Genomic DNA, 20,242 nt, shown 5'->3' on the forward strand with positions numbered 1-20,242 from the left:
GGCCAACTCAACCAACCACCCAACCCAACAGGCCAATTATTATGGTTTGTCTCCAGAAGTAGATTAGAATTATTATTATTATTTTTTATTTTTTTAATGTTTAAAAGAAAAAATACTCTTTTTCATCCTAAAATATTAATTTCTTATTTTATTTTTTATTATTTTAAAATATTAGTATGTTTTTAAAAATTAAAAACTAAAATAATGTAAATTTATGAGTAATGTTAGTGACCTTAAATAATCTACTAAGGTCATGTTTGTTTGGGCGGACTGGATTAGCATTCCCATAATTAATAGTCCTAAGACTACGAATTCGTTCGATTATGTATCCTATCTTAACTAATAGTCAAGTTTAAAATAATTAGTTCATACTTTAATTGTTTAACCAAATATCGGATTAATAATTTTATTAGACTATTAATCCAACTCCAAGTTCATGTCCACTCAAACAAACATGGCTTAAATGTTCTATCAAATCTCTTATGTGAGTGTAGGACTCACACATGTAAATTTGTATGGATTCAACACCTACGTAAGAGATTTCATAAAATATTTAGTAAATTATTTAGAGTTTATAATATTTTATTTAGAGTTTATAATATTTTTTTTAAAATCTTTTATTTTATCTTCTTTTAAATTTATTAACAACATAAAATTTATAATTACGACAATTGATATTTTTTAAAAAATATATTATTAAAGGATAATTTTAAAATTTTAATATTTTAAAAATATTATAATTATGCTATTAAAAAAATTAAATTTCTCAAAAAAAAAACTAGAACAGTAAAAATTTGTAAAAAGACAAAGAGGGTTTAAAAGTTAAAAAGATGGTCTTTGCCAAACGAGGCCTATGTGTCTACACATCTCTACCAACACGTGTCTCCTGACTTGGATCTCTCTCTCTCTCTCTCTCTCACTATTCTCTGCAAAGGCTTCCCTCCCTCCTCCGATTTATAGAGAGAGAAAATGCTGAACTTGCGACGCTAGGGTTTGGGCCGTAGTATATAAATTGTTTTTTTTTCCTTTTTTCCTTTTCGCCATTGGAGATACACGGAGCTAGCTCCACGGTGACTTTTTGTTTTTTTCTTTTTGGTTCTGATTTTTTGAATTTTGGCGGAGATTGGTGGTTCGAGAGTTCAAGGTATGTTGAATTTGAAGTTTCATTTGTTGAATTATAGTGTTTGAATAGAGGATTTATTCTGTGTGGAATTTTGGATTTTTTGTGGTGGAACTTATGTTGATCTCCAAAAGTTGTCTTTGTTTCTGCTGCAGATTGTGAATCTGAGTGTGTTTTTTAGTTGATGATTTGATTCGAAGACTAGTTTTTGCATTACTTTAGCTGTAGTTTTGCTCTGTTTCATGGAATTGCTATCAAGTTCAGAATTTTGTAGAGACAGAGAGAGATCAAAGAAATTTGAAATGGAAAAAAAGTGGTGAAAATTGAAACTGTTTCAATTAGTTTTGCTCTGTTTCATGGAATTGTTGTCAAGTTCAGAATTTTGTTGAGAGAGAGAGAGAGAGAGAGAGAGAGAGAGAGAGAGAGATCAAAGAAATAGGAAAAGGAAAAAAAAGTTGTGAAAACTTGAAACTGTTTTAAGTAAGAGAATCATTTGCAGATGTGTACTAGCTGTTGATTATTAAAATTCAGAAAAAGTGAAATAGTGTAATTCAGAAATTTTCACTTTGGAATGAAAATTTGAGTTTTTTTTCAAGTTGCACTCCTGAGGATGTTTTTGTCATTTACCTCGTAGGCTATCCTTGGATTGAGTCAATTGACAGAAATTCATAATGGGTAAGTTATCTTTCTGATATTGGGTAGAGATGTGAAAAGACAATTATGCCCCTTTCCTTTTCTTTCTTTCCTTTCACTTTTGTTAAGATTTTGGTTGGTACTATTGTAAATGATTTGTTTGCATTTGAATCTTGTTGTACTTGGAGTTTGGAATATCTGCAAGATGTTATGACAAATCACTAATACTTGGCGTATTCAGAGTTTAGTTGAGTGGTAGTACCTGTTGATATCTTGCTTGAACATGTTTTCTGATTAATGGAAGGTTGCATCTCCAGCTTTTCAATAATTCTTTTTTTGATAAACTTTGAGCGTATGAAAGTTTTAATCACTACTATGTCATATCTAGATTTATTTTGTGTGTTATTGTCTACTAATAAGTGTCTTAGATTTTACAGGCAAAGCACTTAATTTTACTTTGGGGTCTCTCCTTATTTGTTTAGTAAATTGGGTCCCTTCCCCTTCCTCTTAGAGAGAGAGATAGAGAGAGAGAGTAGTGAGAAGAAGGCTTTCTGTGGTTGGTTGGTTGGTGTTATTAATAGTATCAAGTATTAATATGATTAATAGTATCATGTATCAAGTATTCAGTTCAGGAAAAAAAAAAAAAAAAGAAAGTATAATATGATTACAATTATTAACTTTAGGATTGGTTGTTGTTATTAATAGCATCAAGTTGGTTTCAAATGCTGGGTTTGCCTTTTCAAATTTTCTTGTGCTGGCCTGATCATCAGATGATATTTTTGATTGGTCCTTTGCTGCTGCACCCGTATTGTCATTTGATTGGGCAATCATTTTATTTTGGTTTAGCCATGTTTGCATTGATAGTCATATGAGAAACTCACTGAATATCAGGACCCTAGCATTAACTGGACTTAATTTCCTGGAATTGTTTTGGGCTTAAGTTATTTTGTGATGAGAGAAGTTCTTTTGAATTGAAACATTTGTCTAAATACACACAGACTACTTTTTTTTTTTTTTTTTTTTTTGAGTTTTCTTTGTTGACATTGCAAACCTCTTTGTCAACATTGCAAACCTCTTTGTCAGACTGCTTGACATGGCTATCGTTAATGCAGCTGACTGATTGTTATTCAGAGAAACAGAAGAGGTAGCTGTCAAAACAATATTTTTACCTCATCTCTGAATCTCTCAAGAGTTTCATGTTGGTGCTTGACCATGGGAAATAGTGAAGAGACAAGGCCTTCTAAGTCTGACAAATCCTCTTCACCTCCACCGGTAAGCAAATGTTTCAGGGCAAATGTTTTGGACTCACTTATTTTGTTGGGTGTCTACAATTTTATGTTATCGCTACTTGATGTTGATTACTGAGTATTGATCATTCCTTTTCTATTGACAGGATCAGACCAACATTCATGTTTATCCTGATTGGGCAGCCATGCAGGTTTTTCATTTGATGCATGCTCTTATCGAACACAAAAAATCAAGTTATCTTGTTCCAATGAATTCTATGTTTAAGTAGTGATTCAAGATAGTTTGTTGCATCTTCAGGCATATTTTGGCGGCAGAGTTACTGTATCTCCGTATTTCAACTCAGCTATTGCATCTGGTCATGCCCCTCACCCTTATATGTGGGGACCACCACAGGTATGATCTTATTCATCAAACAGTTAATTGTTTCTTATGAATTTTTCAACTACTTCTGAGTCATGCAGAGATGCTGAAGCATGAATTCAGTACGGTTTACTAAGATGATTTGTAACGTAAACTCCCTGTTTTCTCAGCCTATGATGTCACCTTATGGGGCTCCTTATGCAGCAATCTATGCACATGGAGGTGTTTATGCACATCATGGAGTTCCTCTTGTAAGTCCACTTTCTACTGGTGTTGATTATGAGTCAGAATGAGAATGGAATAAGTTAATCTTAGAATGTTCCATAGTTATGTTTCCATCAGTGTACTGTATATGATGAGGAGCACATCCCTGGAATGTTCAGTTTCTTAACTATAAATGTAGCTCTCAATCAACTTTTCTGTTCTGTCCCCCTTTTACCATTTCTTAAACAACCCAATCTCATGAAATGATGTAGTTCATGAATTAAATTTGACCATATTAGAATATCCAATTGAGCCGTAATATGTATGCTGTTGTTTTCTGTAACTCTATGGTTCGTGTGGTCAGATGGTTTCACCTTCTGCTGTTAGCAAAGCATTGGTACTTTGATTTTTCCAATGATCTTTGTACTTTCTTCTATTCATTTTATGGGGAATTCAGAACTACATTATTGAGGGAAAAAGGATTGTCTTTTCTAGCTACGTAGTGACACAAATGGATTTTGGATCTCATTTTGATTAGCAACGCAGACTGCTGCTCCGAACGCGGAAACACCTACCAAGTCATCAGGAAATACAGATCAAAGTTTACTGAAGAAGATGAAAGGGTTTGATGGACTAGCAATGTCAATAGGCAATGGTAATGCTGACAGCGCTGAAGGTGGTGCTAAACATGTGCACTCTCAGAGGTTGGTTATCATATTTTATTTCAAGGCTTCTCTAGTACTCTTTACAAATCAGCAAACCCACTTTCTTTATCTCCCAAGATATTTGCCTGCTGAAATAGATTCTCCCTACTATGCCTCCCATACCAAGGTTAACTTTTAAATTTTGTGATCATGTGAACAGTTCAGAGACAGAAGGTTCAAGTGATAGAAGTAACGGTAATACAGCAGGGGTAAGAGTTTTGTCTCTCTGCTTAAGCACTTATTTGCATCAACTAGTGTTTTCATATTATTTATGTTGATTTCTATGCATTTATAGTGAAGAGTGCTGTACGTCTTAGTGATCTCACATCTTTTTTCAGGTGGATCAAAATGGTAGGAAAAGGAGCCGTGAGGAAACACCAACTATTGGTAAGATTTTCTTCACTAAGATCAATCTTAATAACAATCATATTTACCCGGATCACTATTTCCCAGTGGGAATGGATCTTTGCCTGCGACAGTGTACATATATGGCATATGATATGTGCCATGGTAAGCATATCAGCCAGTGTGATGATTAGACTTGTCCTTTTAATTTAAACACTTTGTATGTAAAATTTATTTGTCAAAGTATAGAGATAAATGCCTTCTTAGAAACAAAAAATTATAATTTGAAAAAAAAGAGGAGGAATTATTGCCTAGTTTTCTCTTATGGGTGGCTGGGAGGAGTGACTATGCAAAGACTCAACTTTTGGAATGGTTTAAGTGACAGCTTGAGTTTTAAACTTGCAGGAAGTTCTGCCCTTTAAAAATGGCCACTGGTACTGCCAAATTGGAATAGATGCTTTGCCCCACACACACGTGTGTATATATTTATGTGAATATGTATCACAAAGATATGTATGCATAAGCATGTTTATAATATTTGATAATCAGATTTGAGGCATCCTAGGAATTATTAGTTATTCATGCTTTGAATTTGTTGTCTGTTGAGAACCTTGATTCAAATAATATTACCAGAAAAATGTAATTTAAGCCTGTGAATTGGCTGCTGAACATTTTTTTCCCCACCACATCTAATTCTGACTTGATGTACAGCAATCTTGAGTTTCGTGTTCCTAAATTAAAATGATTTAGATGATTTTGGGTACTACTTGCATGATTTCATTTCTTGGCTAATTTATTTGTTTGTTGGGTTGATCCTGTTATACCTACAGGTGGAAATGGGCAGATTGAAGCACAGAACAGTCCAATTCCAGCTTGTGAAGTAAATGGGAAACCTGATAAAGTTATGGGTATAAATGTCATTACAGGAAATGTGGTGGGAAATATAACCGCCATAGCAAATGCAAAGGCTAGTCCAATAAGTGTTCCACAACCTTCTGCCGCGATACCAAATGAAGCCTGGTTACAGGTACAGTCGGCATATGTCTTACTCTTCTATTTATTTCTACGTTTTGCCTTCCACATCACATATATATACGTTGGGTTTATCAAGTATTTGAATATGCATTCTTGAGATTAAACATTTTCATTGAAAAGAAATTACATGGTGTTTGCTTGTTATCTTGAACCTAAGTTCTGGTTGTGTTTTTGACTTTATACTCAGAATGAGCGAGAGCTTAAACGGGAAAGGAGGAAACAGTCAAATCGTGAATCTGCAAGAAGGTCTAGATTGAGGAAGCAGGTATATAGTACATATGAAACATCTAACTTGAATATGTCAATTTGTTTTTACCCATTACTTGTCTTTATGTTAGTTCTTGTTCCTGGCTTTTATTTTCTTTGCCCAGGCTGAGGCCGAAGAACTTGCAACAAGAGTTGATTCCCTCACTGCTGAGAACATGACACTCAAGTCTGAAATTAATCGACTAACTGAGAATTCAGAGAAACTCAAGCTTGAGAACACTGCACTAATGGTAGTGCAACCTAATTTGCTTTCATTATTTTGATCCCGAATCAGTCTTATCTCATTTTCTGGATCTCACATATGGGTTTGTACTCAGGCGAAACTGAAAATTACACGAGTGGGACAAACAGAAGAGGTAGTTTCAACTAAGGTAGATAAGAAGAGAATGCCTATCAGCACTGAGAACTTGCTTTCTAGAGTCAACAATTCCGGATCTATAGATAGAAGCAATGAAGACGGTGAAGTGTACGAAAATAACTCAAACTCCGGTTCAAAAAAGCTTCATCAGCTTCTGGATGCAAGTTCCCGGGCAGATGCTGTGGCAGCTCGCTGATCGTTTGATTTAAATGGTAAGTTAATTATCATGATTTTGGCATAATTACGAGCCCAAAATTACCGCTAACAGTACGATTTAAGAACACAAAAAAAGGCACTGATTTTTACTTGTGAAGGGAATTCAACCTAAATAGTTGATGTACCAGAGAGAAAAAGTGTAGATTAGGGGTTGTGAAATGGGGACCTATGTTAATGGTTTGTATAAGTTATTGAGCAGTTTTTATCGACCCTTTTTTATGAGGATGGATAAACAAATGTAAAACCTCTTTTGGAAATACATATGTTTGCTCTTTTATCTTTTAGGTTTTTATTTTTTTCGTCTTCTGATTTTATTTTATTTTTTAAGATGAATTATATTAACGGTTCTTGTAGTTTGGTACTTGACTTTTTAATTGTAATATATTTGATTTTGAATTTTGAAGTTCGTTCCAAATAATGACAATGGAAGAAACTGTTGTTCCATTTGAAAGGCAAAATTGTTAATTTGATAAAATATAAATTAGTTTGATAAAAATAAATGTCAAAAAAATATTTTTGGAATTTTGAAAAATTATTTCTATCCATCAAAGATAAAACTATATAAACATGATAAATTTTATATATTTTTATTTTTTACCAAATTAATTTTTAATATGTTATTGAATGATGATCGTGTAATGAGTTGTTTTTATTGATGTTTTTATCATATAATAGATGTATTTGTTGTTAACAGATATTTTTAAATAGTTATTACGTAATGGATGGTTATTAGACTTTTAATGTATAATTGAAATGTTTTTAGTTTTAGATTTTTTTGATTTAATGGATTGGTTTAATAATGACATTAAAGCTGTCTTGTTTTATTTTTGAAAAAATAAAAATTCATTTAACGAAAATAAATATCTATATCTATATATATATATATATATATTATCTTCTCAAAATATAAAATTATATAAAAATGATATGTTTTTAATTTTTTTCATCAATTTAATTTTTAATTTCTTAAAAAAAAATTGAAAAGCAAACTAAAGAGAATTTTATAATCAAAAAAATTTCAGCATTATTTATTAAAAAAAAAAGAGTGAAACACTAATAAATCTCAAATTTTAATATGTTAAATCATTTAGTCCTACTTTCTTTTCTATGGCTTGAAAAGTTCTATGTGAATGTTGATTACATTAAACCTCGTTTAGTTAGCACTTGTTTTGTATTTGAGAATAGGTAGTTGTGGGTTTAAGTGATGTTGTAGTTATCAAAATGTCCAAAAACATACTATAGCATTTTTTTGGTTTTCCCTCCATCCCAAACAAAATGGATGAACTAGAATAGAAACTTTTGGTTTTCTTCGGAATGTTAGTGATTGGGTTCACATTATGTGTGACTGAGGCATAGAGATTGTTAATGTTGATCGTAGAATATTCATTCTCAAAATAACGTTGCATAGTACCCACTAAAACCCTAGAAGAACAAAAAAAACCCCTTTATCACATTTGCGAAGGCGATTAGGCGTGGGTACTGAGGGTTCTTGAGTTGTGATCGTCCGTTGGCCGTAACATCGGCGAGTTAACATCATTCGTTGACCAACGTTGGTGTGGGTGTCAGGCAGCCATGGCAATAGGTATGCGTTTCTTTGACTTTGCTTCGAATATATTTGGGTCAGTGTTCGTTGTGGTAAGCATAGCATCATCCGTTCAAACATTGACATTCCTAGATTTGGATGCTGTTATGTTGTGCTGAAATCAAATAGAGCAATGTATTGGTTTTTGATTGTCAAATATGTCGATGTTCGTTGGGGTGTTTGTAGGAACCCATAATGTTAATGTGGTGGGTCTTAACGACACTCTGTGTTGTGGAAATATGAATGTCGGATTGATGTTAATGTAGGTAATTTTGGAAATATAATGTAATCATGTTGTTGGTTGGAGTTCTGTGCTGATTTTTGTTGTGTATGTGTTGGCTGTATAATTTATATAAGCCAATCACAATTCAGCACGTGGCATGAAAAGGGCAATTTAGAGAGTTAATACAAGTTGCCAACCATAGTCAGACACGTGTCAGTCCGTATTGGTAATAATGGGTCTGCGTAGCACTGGAATGATCGAGGGATATAAGGTGATGTGGCCTAACGTTTACTCACAAGGTTTAAATTCAAAATCAGGAGGGAAGCCTAACTGCAAATGCGGCGTAGTGGAACTGACTGTGAGAGAGCATGTTCAACAATCATGGAGGGACATTTTAGTTAGAAGCCCACGTCAACGGTTATCATTGAGAATTATAAATAGCAGAGAAAGCCCTAGAAAGGAAGATCCGGACTCAAATAAAAAAACTAGTTTTATTTACTTTGTTTTCCCTTCCAGTTTTTACAGTTCTTTACATTTCTGTATTTTAAATTCTTATACTGCACTTCATTCATAGGTGTAGTTTCAAATAGCTTGTTGCTGTAAACCTTTACGAGGCTGGGTCAGATCATTATAAGTTTTTTATTTTACTTAATGAAATTATGAAATTATTCTTCACTTAATTGTTATTTACTAAATTCTCCTAAATAAGTCACTAGTAAAAGTCCTCTTCATTGAGGCTGAAAGAACTAAAACACAATCGTTTGATAATTGGTTGGCAAATAATCTTCTTTAAGGACTGATTGATCCTTACTGGCACGCTTAAAATTACAATACTAACCTTCGAAAGCCAAAAAAGCCAACATATATTTTTGGCACGCCCGGTGGGATAAATTGAAATGGCTAGACGTAGGAGACAAGGAAAAAATGAGCGTCTGGAAGAAGGTGTGAAAGGAAAGGTAGAGGTACCTGATCTAGAGGATAATGTGATAACACATCCTATGGAAGCACCTATCTCATCAGAACCTATGGTCGAACAGACCAGTAATTCAGAACATACACCACATGGTCAAAATATTGGACGAGGCCATGGAATTGGATCATCCATTGTTCCATCTGCTCAGTCAATGAATCCATAGAGAGGCCCAGTAGATGCCATGGGATAGTAGTTAATGAACACAATGGAAAGATGGGCAATATCCTTTATGGATCAGATGAATGTCCATCAACCAACTAACACAAGGCATATGGAGGAAAATTCAAATGTCCCTCAACAAAGATTGACTAGAGATAAACAGCCTATGCAAAGTAATGGACATACTGATGGTCAGAGTAGTAATCAAAATTATGAAAGACCATCACCTATACCTTAGTCTTGGTATGAGCCTCTTTTAAGGCCTGTGGTAAATCAAAATGCCTCATTACCTAACAGTGAAGCCATACAAATTGGTAGATTTGGGCCAATACAAGAAAATGACATGAGAATGTTTCCAAATTCCATGTTCAAAGCCATACTTGGCACAAGGGGGTTCACTAATCCCTTGTTCGAATTCGCACCTGACGGGTTGGAAGGGTTTCCTGCGGCTGGAAAAGAAACAACGCATGTTCCTCCTATTACAACACCTTTCGCAGGACAGGCTCAGAGAGGTCAACCATACCAGTACCACAGAGATAACCAGTCCTAAATATACCTTCCTATGGACCAAGAGGATCTCAGACACAAAGTTTTCCACCAAATCTTATGTTTGTTCCTCCATTGGTAGTCCAACAAGCACAAAATATGATTTCTAGGGACCAAATTACTGATATTGTCAGAGAAATGTGTGGACCTATGGCTCGAGGGGTTCAAAATCCTGTGCATAGGAAGCCATACCTAGAATGGGTGGATAAGGTGCATAAATACCCAAGGGGGTTTAGAATACCAAACTTTGTTATTTTTTATGGGAATGAAAACCAGTCAACAGTAAAACACATTGTTAGGTTCGCTGTCCGATGTGGTGAATTTACCAATAATGATTACATGCAGTTAAGACTTTTTCCAAATTCTCTAACTGGGGAAACTTTTGTATGGTATATTAACCTTACACCTGACTCTATCCAAACTTGGCGGCAAATGGAGGAGGCATTTCATGCCCAATTCTTCCAAACAGAGCCAGGAGTTTCCATGGCAGACTTGGCAAGGTTAAGTCAAAGGCTTGATGAACAGGCTGTTTAATTTATTGTTAGATTCAAAAGAGCACGAAGCAAGTGTAGAGTCATTTTACCAGAGCCTGAATTTGTAAGATTGGCTCAAAATAGTTTAGAGTTTAGGCTTCGAAAGAAGTTGCACTCAACTGAGTTTCGAGACTTAGTGGAATTAACCTATAAGGTGTCTAGATATGATTCATTACTTGAGGAAGAACAAGATCGAAGTAATGCATTATACAAGACTTATTATAAAGATCCTAATTATGAGATTGATGCAGCAGAGATCGTAGGGAAAGAGCCTGTGATCTGTGAGGCATTAATTCATAAAGACACTACAATAGACCAGTAGTTTAAAAAGAAAGACCTTCATAGGAAATACTCTTTCGATTTAATAAAGGCATATGACATTTTTGATCATTTGCTTGCAGCGAATTTCCTAAAGTTACCAAAATGAGTTAAAATTCCTTCTCCAGAAGAACTTAAAGGGAAAATGTATTGTAAATGGCACAATTCTTGGTTTCATTCAACTAAAAACTGTATTGTTTTTTGGGACAGGATCCAAGAACAGATTCGAAAGAGGAGTTTAACCCAGCTAAAGCAGAGAAAGTTATAGGAATTGACACTAATCTATTCCCAGAGATTGGAGAAGTTACAGCCAATGTTATTGTGCCACACTTCCAAAACTTATCCTTGGAGGAATTGGAAGAGGTTTGTCACGATCTAAACTCACCCCTATAGCTTTAGTGTCGTAATTGACTAGTAATCCGCGATTACCAAAGGCCTGATTGAACCAAGCAAATACATGGGACTAGCAGAAGCTATTATATAAGAAGACAAAACGTCAAATGAGCTGTGAATTCACATGAAACAAAAGATATTGCTATGTACATATATACACACAAGCATAAGTACATCATGCTATCACAAGTTTGTCAAAAGACAACAAAAAGAGAAAAGTCAGTCCCATCGAAAACAAAAAATAAGGCCAGTGACAACCAATCAAAATACATGAACGAGTTACAAAAGGGTTCACATTGGCCACCTCAAAACGCGAATAGATGGGAATCTCATGATGAGGCACAAAAGTTAGCTTGACACAATCAAAGCAAGGTCGATGCCGCTAAGTCCTTTCTTGAGCTGGGTCACCTACATGAAATATCAAACTGTGAGTTAGAGCCCAGTGAATAACAGCTGAATAAAGAGATTTTGAACGATAATTATAATGTAAAATAAAGCACATACTGAGCAGATTGACATTTGAGAAGCATAACATATCGGGTAGCATATTCAAAAGCAATAAATACAGGTGGTCTAGAAGACCAAACAAACGGTCATGAAGACCGGGCAGGCAGTCATGAAGACCGAATAGGCGGTCATGAAGATCGAAGATCAGATATGATAGCCAACATCATATTAAACAGGAGTTCCATGAAATGGAACTGACAGATCTACCATCATATAAATGGTACTAGGGTTGCCACAGTAAACAATGAAAATAGTGATAGAATTATCATTCATTAACGTAATAAACTTATCGGAGTAATGCATAAATTTGAAGCAGAGAAATGGTAATTTAAATTAAACATATTTTTTACAACAGCGTTACTCACAGTGGGTTCCGTGATAGAGGTGACTGGAACGTGGTGTTTAACCTACATAGACAGATACAAGCGTAACACACTTAATTTGCTACATACTCAATTGATTAGCTTCATTTCTTAGGAATTAGTTCGTCTAAATGTCGTTTACTTCTGTTAAATGCCTATGCAATGCAAATGGTCATTAATTACTGATGTAAATCATGCTAATGGAGGCTTGGGAGTGGGATAAACGAAGCAAAAAAGTGAAACTGACATTGTCGTATAGCCGTACATGCGAGACCTTCTCTGCACGTTCTCTCCCAAGTGCTTTTATTTTAGAATTGCACCGCCTTCTCCTCTGTTTTCCGCTAGTGCGGGCCTACGTGCCGCACGTGCGCCAGTGCTCTCCCGCACGTGCGGGCTCCCTAGCCACACGTGCGGTTCTGGGTGTTCCAGAACCGAATTTCTGCTCTGTTTTTGGGTTTCCAAATTTCTCAAAATCAAACCCAAAGTTAATCAAATTAAAGGCCAAAAATTAACAAATATGATGTACAAACAATTTCCATTTTCAATTCAAGAATAGAACTTTAAATTTAAATTCAAGTTCTACATTCTTATAAACAATTTCAAGATTATAGAGAAAATAACATCTATGCATATGAAAATTCTATTTTTTAACAAACTATGAAAATCTAGCTTAGAATCATGCAAAACCAAGTAATTCAAGCTATAATATGGGAGAATTCTTCTTATTACGGTTTTAACACGGCTTATACTATCCAATTTCTTACTCTCTCCCTCACTCAATTCCATGAGTTCAAGATGAAAATTCATTCTCATACAAGAGATTAAGAAGAACTCTTACCTTGATGAGCTAATTGGATGAAATTTCTTGTAATTCTCCTCTCCTTCACTTTCCTCTTTTCTCTTCTTGTTCTCTAGAATTCTCTCTCTCTAGGTTATATTCCTCCCCTTTCTCTTGAGACCAAACAAACACACACACAAACACACACACACACACACATATATATATATATATATATATTTAATGTTAAGTTACTTGTTTTCAATTAACTTAATTTATACTCACTTCAATTAAATTATTTCTTACCACAACCTAACTTAATTAACCCCCACTTTATCTAATCAAGGTGAATTAGGCTCTAACCACCTAGTTTATTATTTAATTTGTAGCTTTATAATTTAACGATTCAGACAGATCTTTTTCGTATATTAACATATCTGTCAACAAATATAATACACATAACATACAAAAAAGCATATAATGCGCAAGTAAATGCATAATTCAAATTAATCATAAACTTAACAGCTAAGAAAAAGGCGGGTGTTACAAGGTTAATGTGCAGATGCATGTTGCCAGCCAGACTACTGACAAGAAAGATACCAGAGGTTCACCGGCATATAGGCAGAGCTTTGCTATAACAACCCCGACCCTTAATTAACGTTAATTCATGCTTAAGTGTGCCTAACAAGTAATTAAGAAGAGATTGTGAGTTAATTACATGTGCATTGCATTATTTTTGTGTCTCTATTTGTTCAGCGTAGATAGATCTGTACATGTTTTAGTTTCGAATTACAAATTGAAGGCCTTATCGACATCCGATACAGAAATTGATCTGATTTATGTGTTCATTGGAATTTTTCGGACCGTATGGTAGGTTCAATTGAAATTCGTTTCGGAACAATTAAATAAGATTAATTTAATCCCACTTAATTGCCTATGACTTTAGCTAATTAAACACTATTTCTTTTATAAGTCCACTCACCTCTTCTCATCCACTTGCATACACTTTTGAGCCTATTTTACAAAAAACGTGAGAGGAAGAGAGAGAGAAGGAGAATTGAAATCAAAAGCAAGAGGAAAGGAGAATTGCTAGGGAATTCAAGGAGATTGGGTTGGAACCTTAGAGAATTCACCAATTAGAGCTTCATTAAGAGGTTGAGGTATAAATTCAACACCCAGATTATGTAATTGTGATGTTAAAACATGAATTCATGAGTCATAGCATTTTGAAGTTGATTTTCAAGAATTCCCTCATGCATGTCTTGAATTCACCTCAATTTTGGGAAATCATTGAGTTTCATGTTGTTTTGTAACATTTGATCATGTTTTGAGGAGCTATGGTTCAAATAATTGCATGCATGTTATGTTCATGATTTATTCTTGAGTTTCAAGTTGAATTTTTGCACATTGGCAAGCCAATGAGCCATGGTTTCTTGAAATGATCTTTAACTCATGTTGTTTTAAGGGTTTTCATGTATTTTCTCAAGTTTTGGCCCAGAAAAATGAGGTTTGATGCTTTAAAGGTTGAGTTTGAGCTTGAAGATCAAATCTGGAAATTTCAAAAATTTGATCCACGCTCGAGCGGGGGACTTTACGCTCGAGTGATCACTCTGAGTACGTGCACTTCCACTCAAGCGATGTGAGTCACGTTCGAGTGTGAAATGCATATACCCAGAAGTTCATATGTTTTACAGTTCGCTCGAGCGAGGGAATTCACGCTCGAGCATCTGTCGAGCGTGAAAAACATGCAACCAATACTTTTTCTAAAGTTTACAGTCCGCTCGAGTGAGGGAAGTCACGCTTGAGCGAACCTTCACATCTTGCATGTCCGCTCGAGCGGGAAAATCCACGCTCGAGCGTTGACCCTATTTTCAGCAAAATTTGAGAAATGTTTTCAAGTACATTTTTGCATCCTCATTCCATCCTAGGCATCTTTAGGCCATGATGAAGACCCCATAATGAGGATAATGATGTAGGTGCACACCAGAACAGGAAATGACCAAGTTATCATATCAGGTGTGTGATTCGAGATATGTTCGTGTTGTAATTGTGTAGGTCAAGTGCCACAGGAAAGTTGAATTGCCTACTTACGACGTCTATTATCTGTGAGTAATAACTTAATAAAGTTATGTTTAACTTTATGTATTTTCTGAATACGAAGTAAGATTTGTTGAAAGAAATGCCATGTTTTATACTATGAATGATTGTCCGACATCAACAAGCATTTATGATGCTATGCTATGATTCAAGTATGTTGCAAGTGATGTATGCCACGATTCAAGTACGTTATAAGTGACATGATGTTATGATTCAAGTATGCTATAAGTTCCCAGACCGGAGGTTCCTATGGAACTGACAAGCTATCTGTACCTGGCTGGAGGTTCCAAAGTGGAACTGACAAGTATACAAGTTCCCAGTCCGGAGGTCCCTATATGGGACTGACAAGTTATCCTTACCCGACCGGAGGTTCTTCTATAGAACTGACAAGTAAAATTTAAGTCACTTTGTGTGAGATCTACTAGTACTGATAAACGTATACGAAAGATTAAGTATGAACTCTGACTTTTGTCTACATGCTCATAACAAGAATATGAGTGTAAATTGTTTTATTTCAGCTATGATATTGAGACACCATTCATATACCCCTTTACTCTGTTATTATTCACTGGGCCACCGCTCACTAGTTATTTATTATGTATGTAGGTGAGTAGGTTCGTGATCAGGCTTAAGTTGATGCCTGGGGTACTTTTGTGTTGTCAGCCACCCTTCACGCCTCCCGAGGAGGTTCCAGATCATGTCATGTTTTGTGGCTATGTTAATGTATATGCTTAAAACTGATCCTTTTGTATGTACTTGTTAGTGACGTGTAAATGCTGTATCTATGACGTCACTCGTATGATTATAAAAGTTTTAAAATTATCAGTTTCATGTATGTCTACACAGCTCAATGGACTATGTATGCTTTATCTATTTACTTTCGCAGCCCCTGACTATATGCTATTAAGCTAAGAGGCCTTCAGTAATCCAAGGATTACTGGCCGATTACGTCGCTGAACCCCTAGGAGTGGGTTCGGGTCGTGACATTTGCAGACCAAAAGGAGGACTCTAGTGAAAAGGCACTGGATGATGACTCCCTAGAGGCAGCTGTCATGCAAAGGATGTGTCCTAGATGCAGGTTAAGTTACAAATGGTTGAAAGGGCTCTCAATTGATGGGAAATAGTATTATAAGGATGTGCAGAGACGTTTTAAACTAACCAGTATTTACAACAAGAGGCCATACCCAACTGGTCCCAGATAGCAACCATTCTTGGCTGGACCATCAGCCACTAGAGTGCATTCCAAGGGCAAGAGACCTCTACATAAGTTTAGACTACCTAATTACTACACGATGGAGGGCAATCATCTTGAGAGGAGGCCTGAAGCGAGCTCAAGTTATGGAATCAGAGCTAGAGATTGGTCTCCTAGATTAGCCTCAAACAAGATGGAAGGTAACCACCCTGATAGAAGGCCTAAATTAGACCCAATAGAAGGGATCATGGCCAAGCAGTGGCCTCCACAAGCAACTTCGAAGGCAGAAAGAGCTAGTTCATCAACTGAGCTAGTGAGTTCATGGGTATCTGGGGTTCCAGATTGGTTTGTCATACAGAACAAGCCTAAGGAAATGCCTACCCAGAGAAGTGTTGTTGGAGACCAGGGCAGAATGGTTAAACCTCCCTTGGTGGCTCCAAATAATTGGGTGTTACTGAAGCACCCAAAAACAAAGGAACCAGATATGGTTTTAGTAATTTTTAAATCCCAAAGGAGGAAGATCCAGCAAAGGTACACTCAGTACCAAAAGAATCTGAAGGAAAGTGGGGAGAGTTCTTTATTGGCCCAGCCAAAAGGCCAGACAGAGGAAAGAGAAAGTCCAAAATTGGACCGTAGTCCAAAATCGACTCCTCAGAATAGAAGAAGTTTCAGCAAAAAGTAATTGGCTAAAGTTCACTCTGAACTGAAAGCCAAGGAAAGATCCAGCTCAGCAGGTCTAGAAAAGGCCTTGATGGAAAGCGACAGTGAGACACAATGAGAAGTTGACCTAGGCTAAAGGAAAAAAATGGTTAAAGAGGAGATTTTTGAAGCCTTCATGGCTGAACAGACATTTTTGGTCGAAAAACCAACAGGAACAGACCATTAGAAGGAAGTCACTAGTACTGAAGTGTCAGAATGTAGCATGGAAGATGCTTCTGAAATAACGCACAAGTTAGCCTGGAAAAGAAGCAAGTACAACCAGTAGTTCAGTTTGGCTTATTTCCTCCAGTGTCAGTGAATATGGTGCATATACTACCACAGGAGTTCCAGGCTGAAGATGGAAGCTAAGAACGTCAGGAGATTGACCCTATTCCAGTTTCTAGTGAAGATTCATATGGTTCAAGATGAATCTGAAGTGATCACACCGATGGAAATTGAGGATGAAAGTGAGGAAAAAGTGAGTATTAATCTCTCATATCATTTTGAGTATGTTACAACAACCATGACACAACATGTCAAGCCCTTGTATATCAAGGCTTTTTTCGATAGGATACAGATGAATAGGGTATTGGTGGATAATGGGACAACAGTGAACCTGCTTCTGAAATCCTTTTTGAAGAAACTAGGGAAAAGGAATCCCAGATTAATCCCAACCAGCACAATCTTTGTTGGTTTTGCTGGGGATAAACAGATGGCTCAGGGTATTCTGCTTATCAACCTGAGTGTGGGAACCACAGATTGCTTGACGGCATTCTTTGTTATTGATAGTAATGCTAAGTGTAATGTTTTACTTAGCGGGGATTGGATTCACACCAACAAATGTGTGCCTTCCTCTCTACATCAGAAGATAATGATGGCCTATACAATGGAGAGACAAAGGAGATCAATGCAGACCCTCAACCCTTTATCGCTTGTGCTGACTTTACAGAGGCCAAATTTTATACTGAAGGAGTGACACCACTCAGTATATTGAGAAAACCTGATGGTTCAGCCAAAGTGACGGCTGATGAGGAAGTAGCACACCTAAAACACTTGGTACAAGAAAGTGTTGATGAAGAATTCATTATCAAAGATGATAATGATGCTTGGTTGTAGGCAAGAAGATGAAACCCAAGAATCTAGATCCTTGGCTTTAGTCAAGTTTTCAGCATTGGACTTAAAATCAATAGTCCAAAAGGTTCAGGAACAAGAGAAGGAAGTCATGATAGTTGGTTGTAAGCAGGAACAATAACATGTTAGACCTTTGACCTTTGATAAATACTGTGCATTGGACATTGAAACAAAAGTTCAAGAAATACAAGGAGAAAAAGCCTTATGGACAGACTTTGTTTATAAGGAAGAAGACAAAGATGTTGAATAAGAGAAAGTAGGAGCAAAACAAAGCAAAGAAATTGCTTCGACGACAGAAGAAATCAAAAGAGAAGTATTAGTGAGTTCTCAAATACAAGACCCCTTGGAAAAAGTTAATTTAGGGGAAGGTTCTGCACAGCAACCCACTTACATCAGTGCTTGGTTAAGTGCTCTTGATAGGGACCAATTATTGATGGTCTTAAAGAGATATAATGCATGGTCTTATAATGAACTGCCAGAACTGGATAGGTCATTAGTGGAACATAGGCTCCCTATGAAGTCTAATTTCAAGCCATACAAGCAGAAGCCAAGAATGATGAGTCTTGAAGTGATTTAGAAGGTCAAAGAGGGAATTCTTAGGTTTCTTAAGGTAGACTTTATTAGAACAGCCAGATATGTTGAGTGGCTATCCAATATTGTGCTAATGGTTAAAAAGAATGGTAAAATGAGGGTATGCATCGATTTTAGAAACCTGAATTTAGCAACTCTAAAAGATGAGTACCCTATGCCCATAGTAGACTTATTGGTGAATAGTTCAGCAGGGCACAAGATTTTATCAATGATGGATGGGCGTTCTGGTTATAACCAAATTTGCATTGCAGAGAAGGATGTCCATAAGACAACATTCAGATGTCCTGGGAACATTGGCACATTCAAATGGGTTAAAATGTCATTGGGCCTAAAGAATGCTGGGGCTACATATCAAAAGGCAATGAACCCTACCTTTTATGATCTCATTGAAGGGTATTTAGAGTGTTACATTGATAACATTGTAGTAAAATCTCAATCTATGGAGGAACATTTGGTTCACTTAGAAGCAGCTTTCGAAAGAATGAGAAAGTTCAAGTTGAAGCTTAATCCTCTCAAACGTGCTTTTGGTGTATCAGCTGGAAACTTCTTGGGCTATGTAGTACACAAGAAGGGAATACAGATTGATCAGAATAAATCCAAAGCCATCATTGAAGCCAAGCCTCCATCAAGTAAGAAAGAAGTACAAAAATTCCTTAGACAAGTTAATTTTCTTCGAAGATTTAATTCTAACACTACAGGAAAAACTTAAGTATTTTTTTCTATATTAAGGTTGGAAAATGAAGAGGAGTTTGTGTGGATAGCAGATCATCAAACTGCTATCGAAGGAATTAAAGCCTATTTTGCCAAGCCTCCAGTGCTGATACCACCAAAGAGTGATAAGCCCTTGAAGCTGTACATTGCTGCAGCAGAAGATTTATTGGGAGTTTTCATAGCCCAAGACAATGAAGAAGGCAAAGGGCAAGCAGTTTATTACCTTAGTATGTTTTTAAATTCTTGTGAATATAAATATTCAGCTGTAGAAAAGCTGTGCCTTGCATTGTATTTTGCTGCAATAAAATTAAGATACTATCTTTTGCCTACAATTGTCTTGGTAATTGCAACCATAGATTTGGTTAAGTATATGTTATCTAGACCTATGTTGAAAGGAAGAATTGGTAAATGGATACTAGCCTTATCAGAATTTCATCTAGAATGTCTCGCAATAGGCAGTAAAAGGACAAGTTTTAGCTAATTTCTTAACAGATCATCCATGTCAGACAGAAAACCAAGAGATAATGGATCTTGGTATGGTTAATATTGAGTCATGGAAAATGTGGTTTGATGGATCAAAAGACAATGATCTAATTAGAATTGGTGTGGTAATTAAGTCACTACAGGGTGTAGAAACCAACCATGATTTCAGAGTTGATAAAATTACTTGTTTCAATAATCAAGTTGAATATGAAGTTTTAATAATGGGACTGGAAATGCTTATTGGATTGCAAGCTCATGCAGTTAATATATTTAGAGATTCTCAATTGGTGGTCAACCAAGTGAAATGAATTTTCAAATGTCAAAGTGCAAGCATATTGCCATACTATGTTGTTGCATTACATTTGCATTCTCAGTTTCAGATAGCAAACGTGACTTATATCCCAAGATTCATGAATGACAAAGCCAATGATGTTGCTCCGAAAGTTTCAAATTTCAGGAAAAAAGATGACACTC

At 35.9% G+C, this 20,242-nt stretch overlaps 1 protein-coding gene across 14 annotated transcripts; it reads left to right on the forward strand.

The window, feature by feature from the left end:
• Window positions 1-832: 832 nt before the first annotated feature.
• On the forward strand, window positions 833-6,774 carry LOC114260757 (common plant regulatory factor 1). 14 transcript variants are annotated; one of them, XM_082917102.1, is made up of 13 exons: window positions 847-1,144; window positions 1,276-1,795; window positions 2,837-3,025; window positions 3,147-3,191; window positions 3,299-3,394; window positions 3,532-3,612; window positions 4,112-4,269; window positions 4,430-4,478; window positions 4,608-4,656; window positions 5,445-5,641; window positions 5,837-5,914; window positions 6,021-6,146; window positions 6,234-6,774. In XM_082917102.1, the coding sequence occupies exons 3-13, from the start codon at window positions 2,966-2,968 to the stop codon at window positions 6,468-6,470; spliced, it is 1,176 nt and encodes a 391-aa protein (XP_082773228.1). In that variant the 5' UTR covers window positions 847-1,144; window positions 1,276-1,795; window positions 2,837-2,965; the 3' UTR covers window positions 6,471-6,774. The 14 variants fall into 14 exon arrangements, with proteins under 14 accessions (XP_028056737.2, XP_028056742.1, XP_028056740.2 ...); XM_082917100.1 differs by having other exon boundaries at window positions 2,866-3,025; XM_082917104.1 differs by having other exon boundaries at window positions 2,885-3,025.
• The last annotated feature ends 13,468 nt before the right edge of the window (window positions 6,775-20,242 follow it).

This window comes from Camellia sinensis, chromosome 2 (genome assembly GCF_055761805.1).
Source record: "Camellia sinensis isolate YWXY chromosome 2, ASM5576180v1, whole genome shotgun sequence".
In the NCBI taxonomy this organism is placed as follows: Eukaryota; Viridiplantae; Streptophyta; class Magnoliopsida; order Ericales; family Theaceae; genus Camellia; species Camellia sinensis.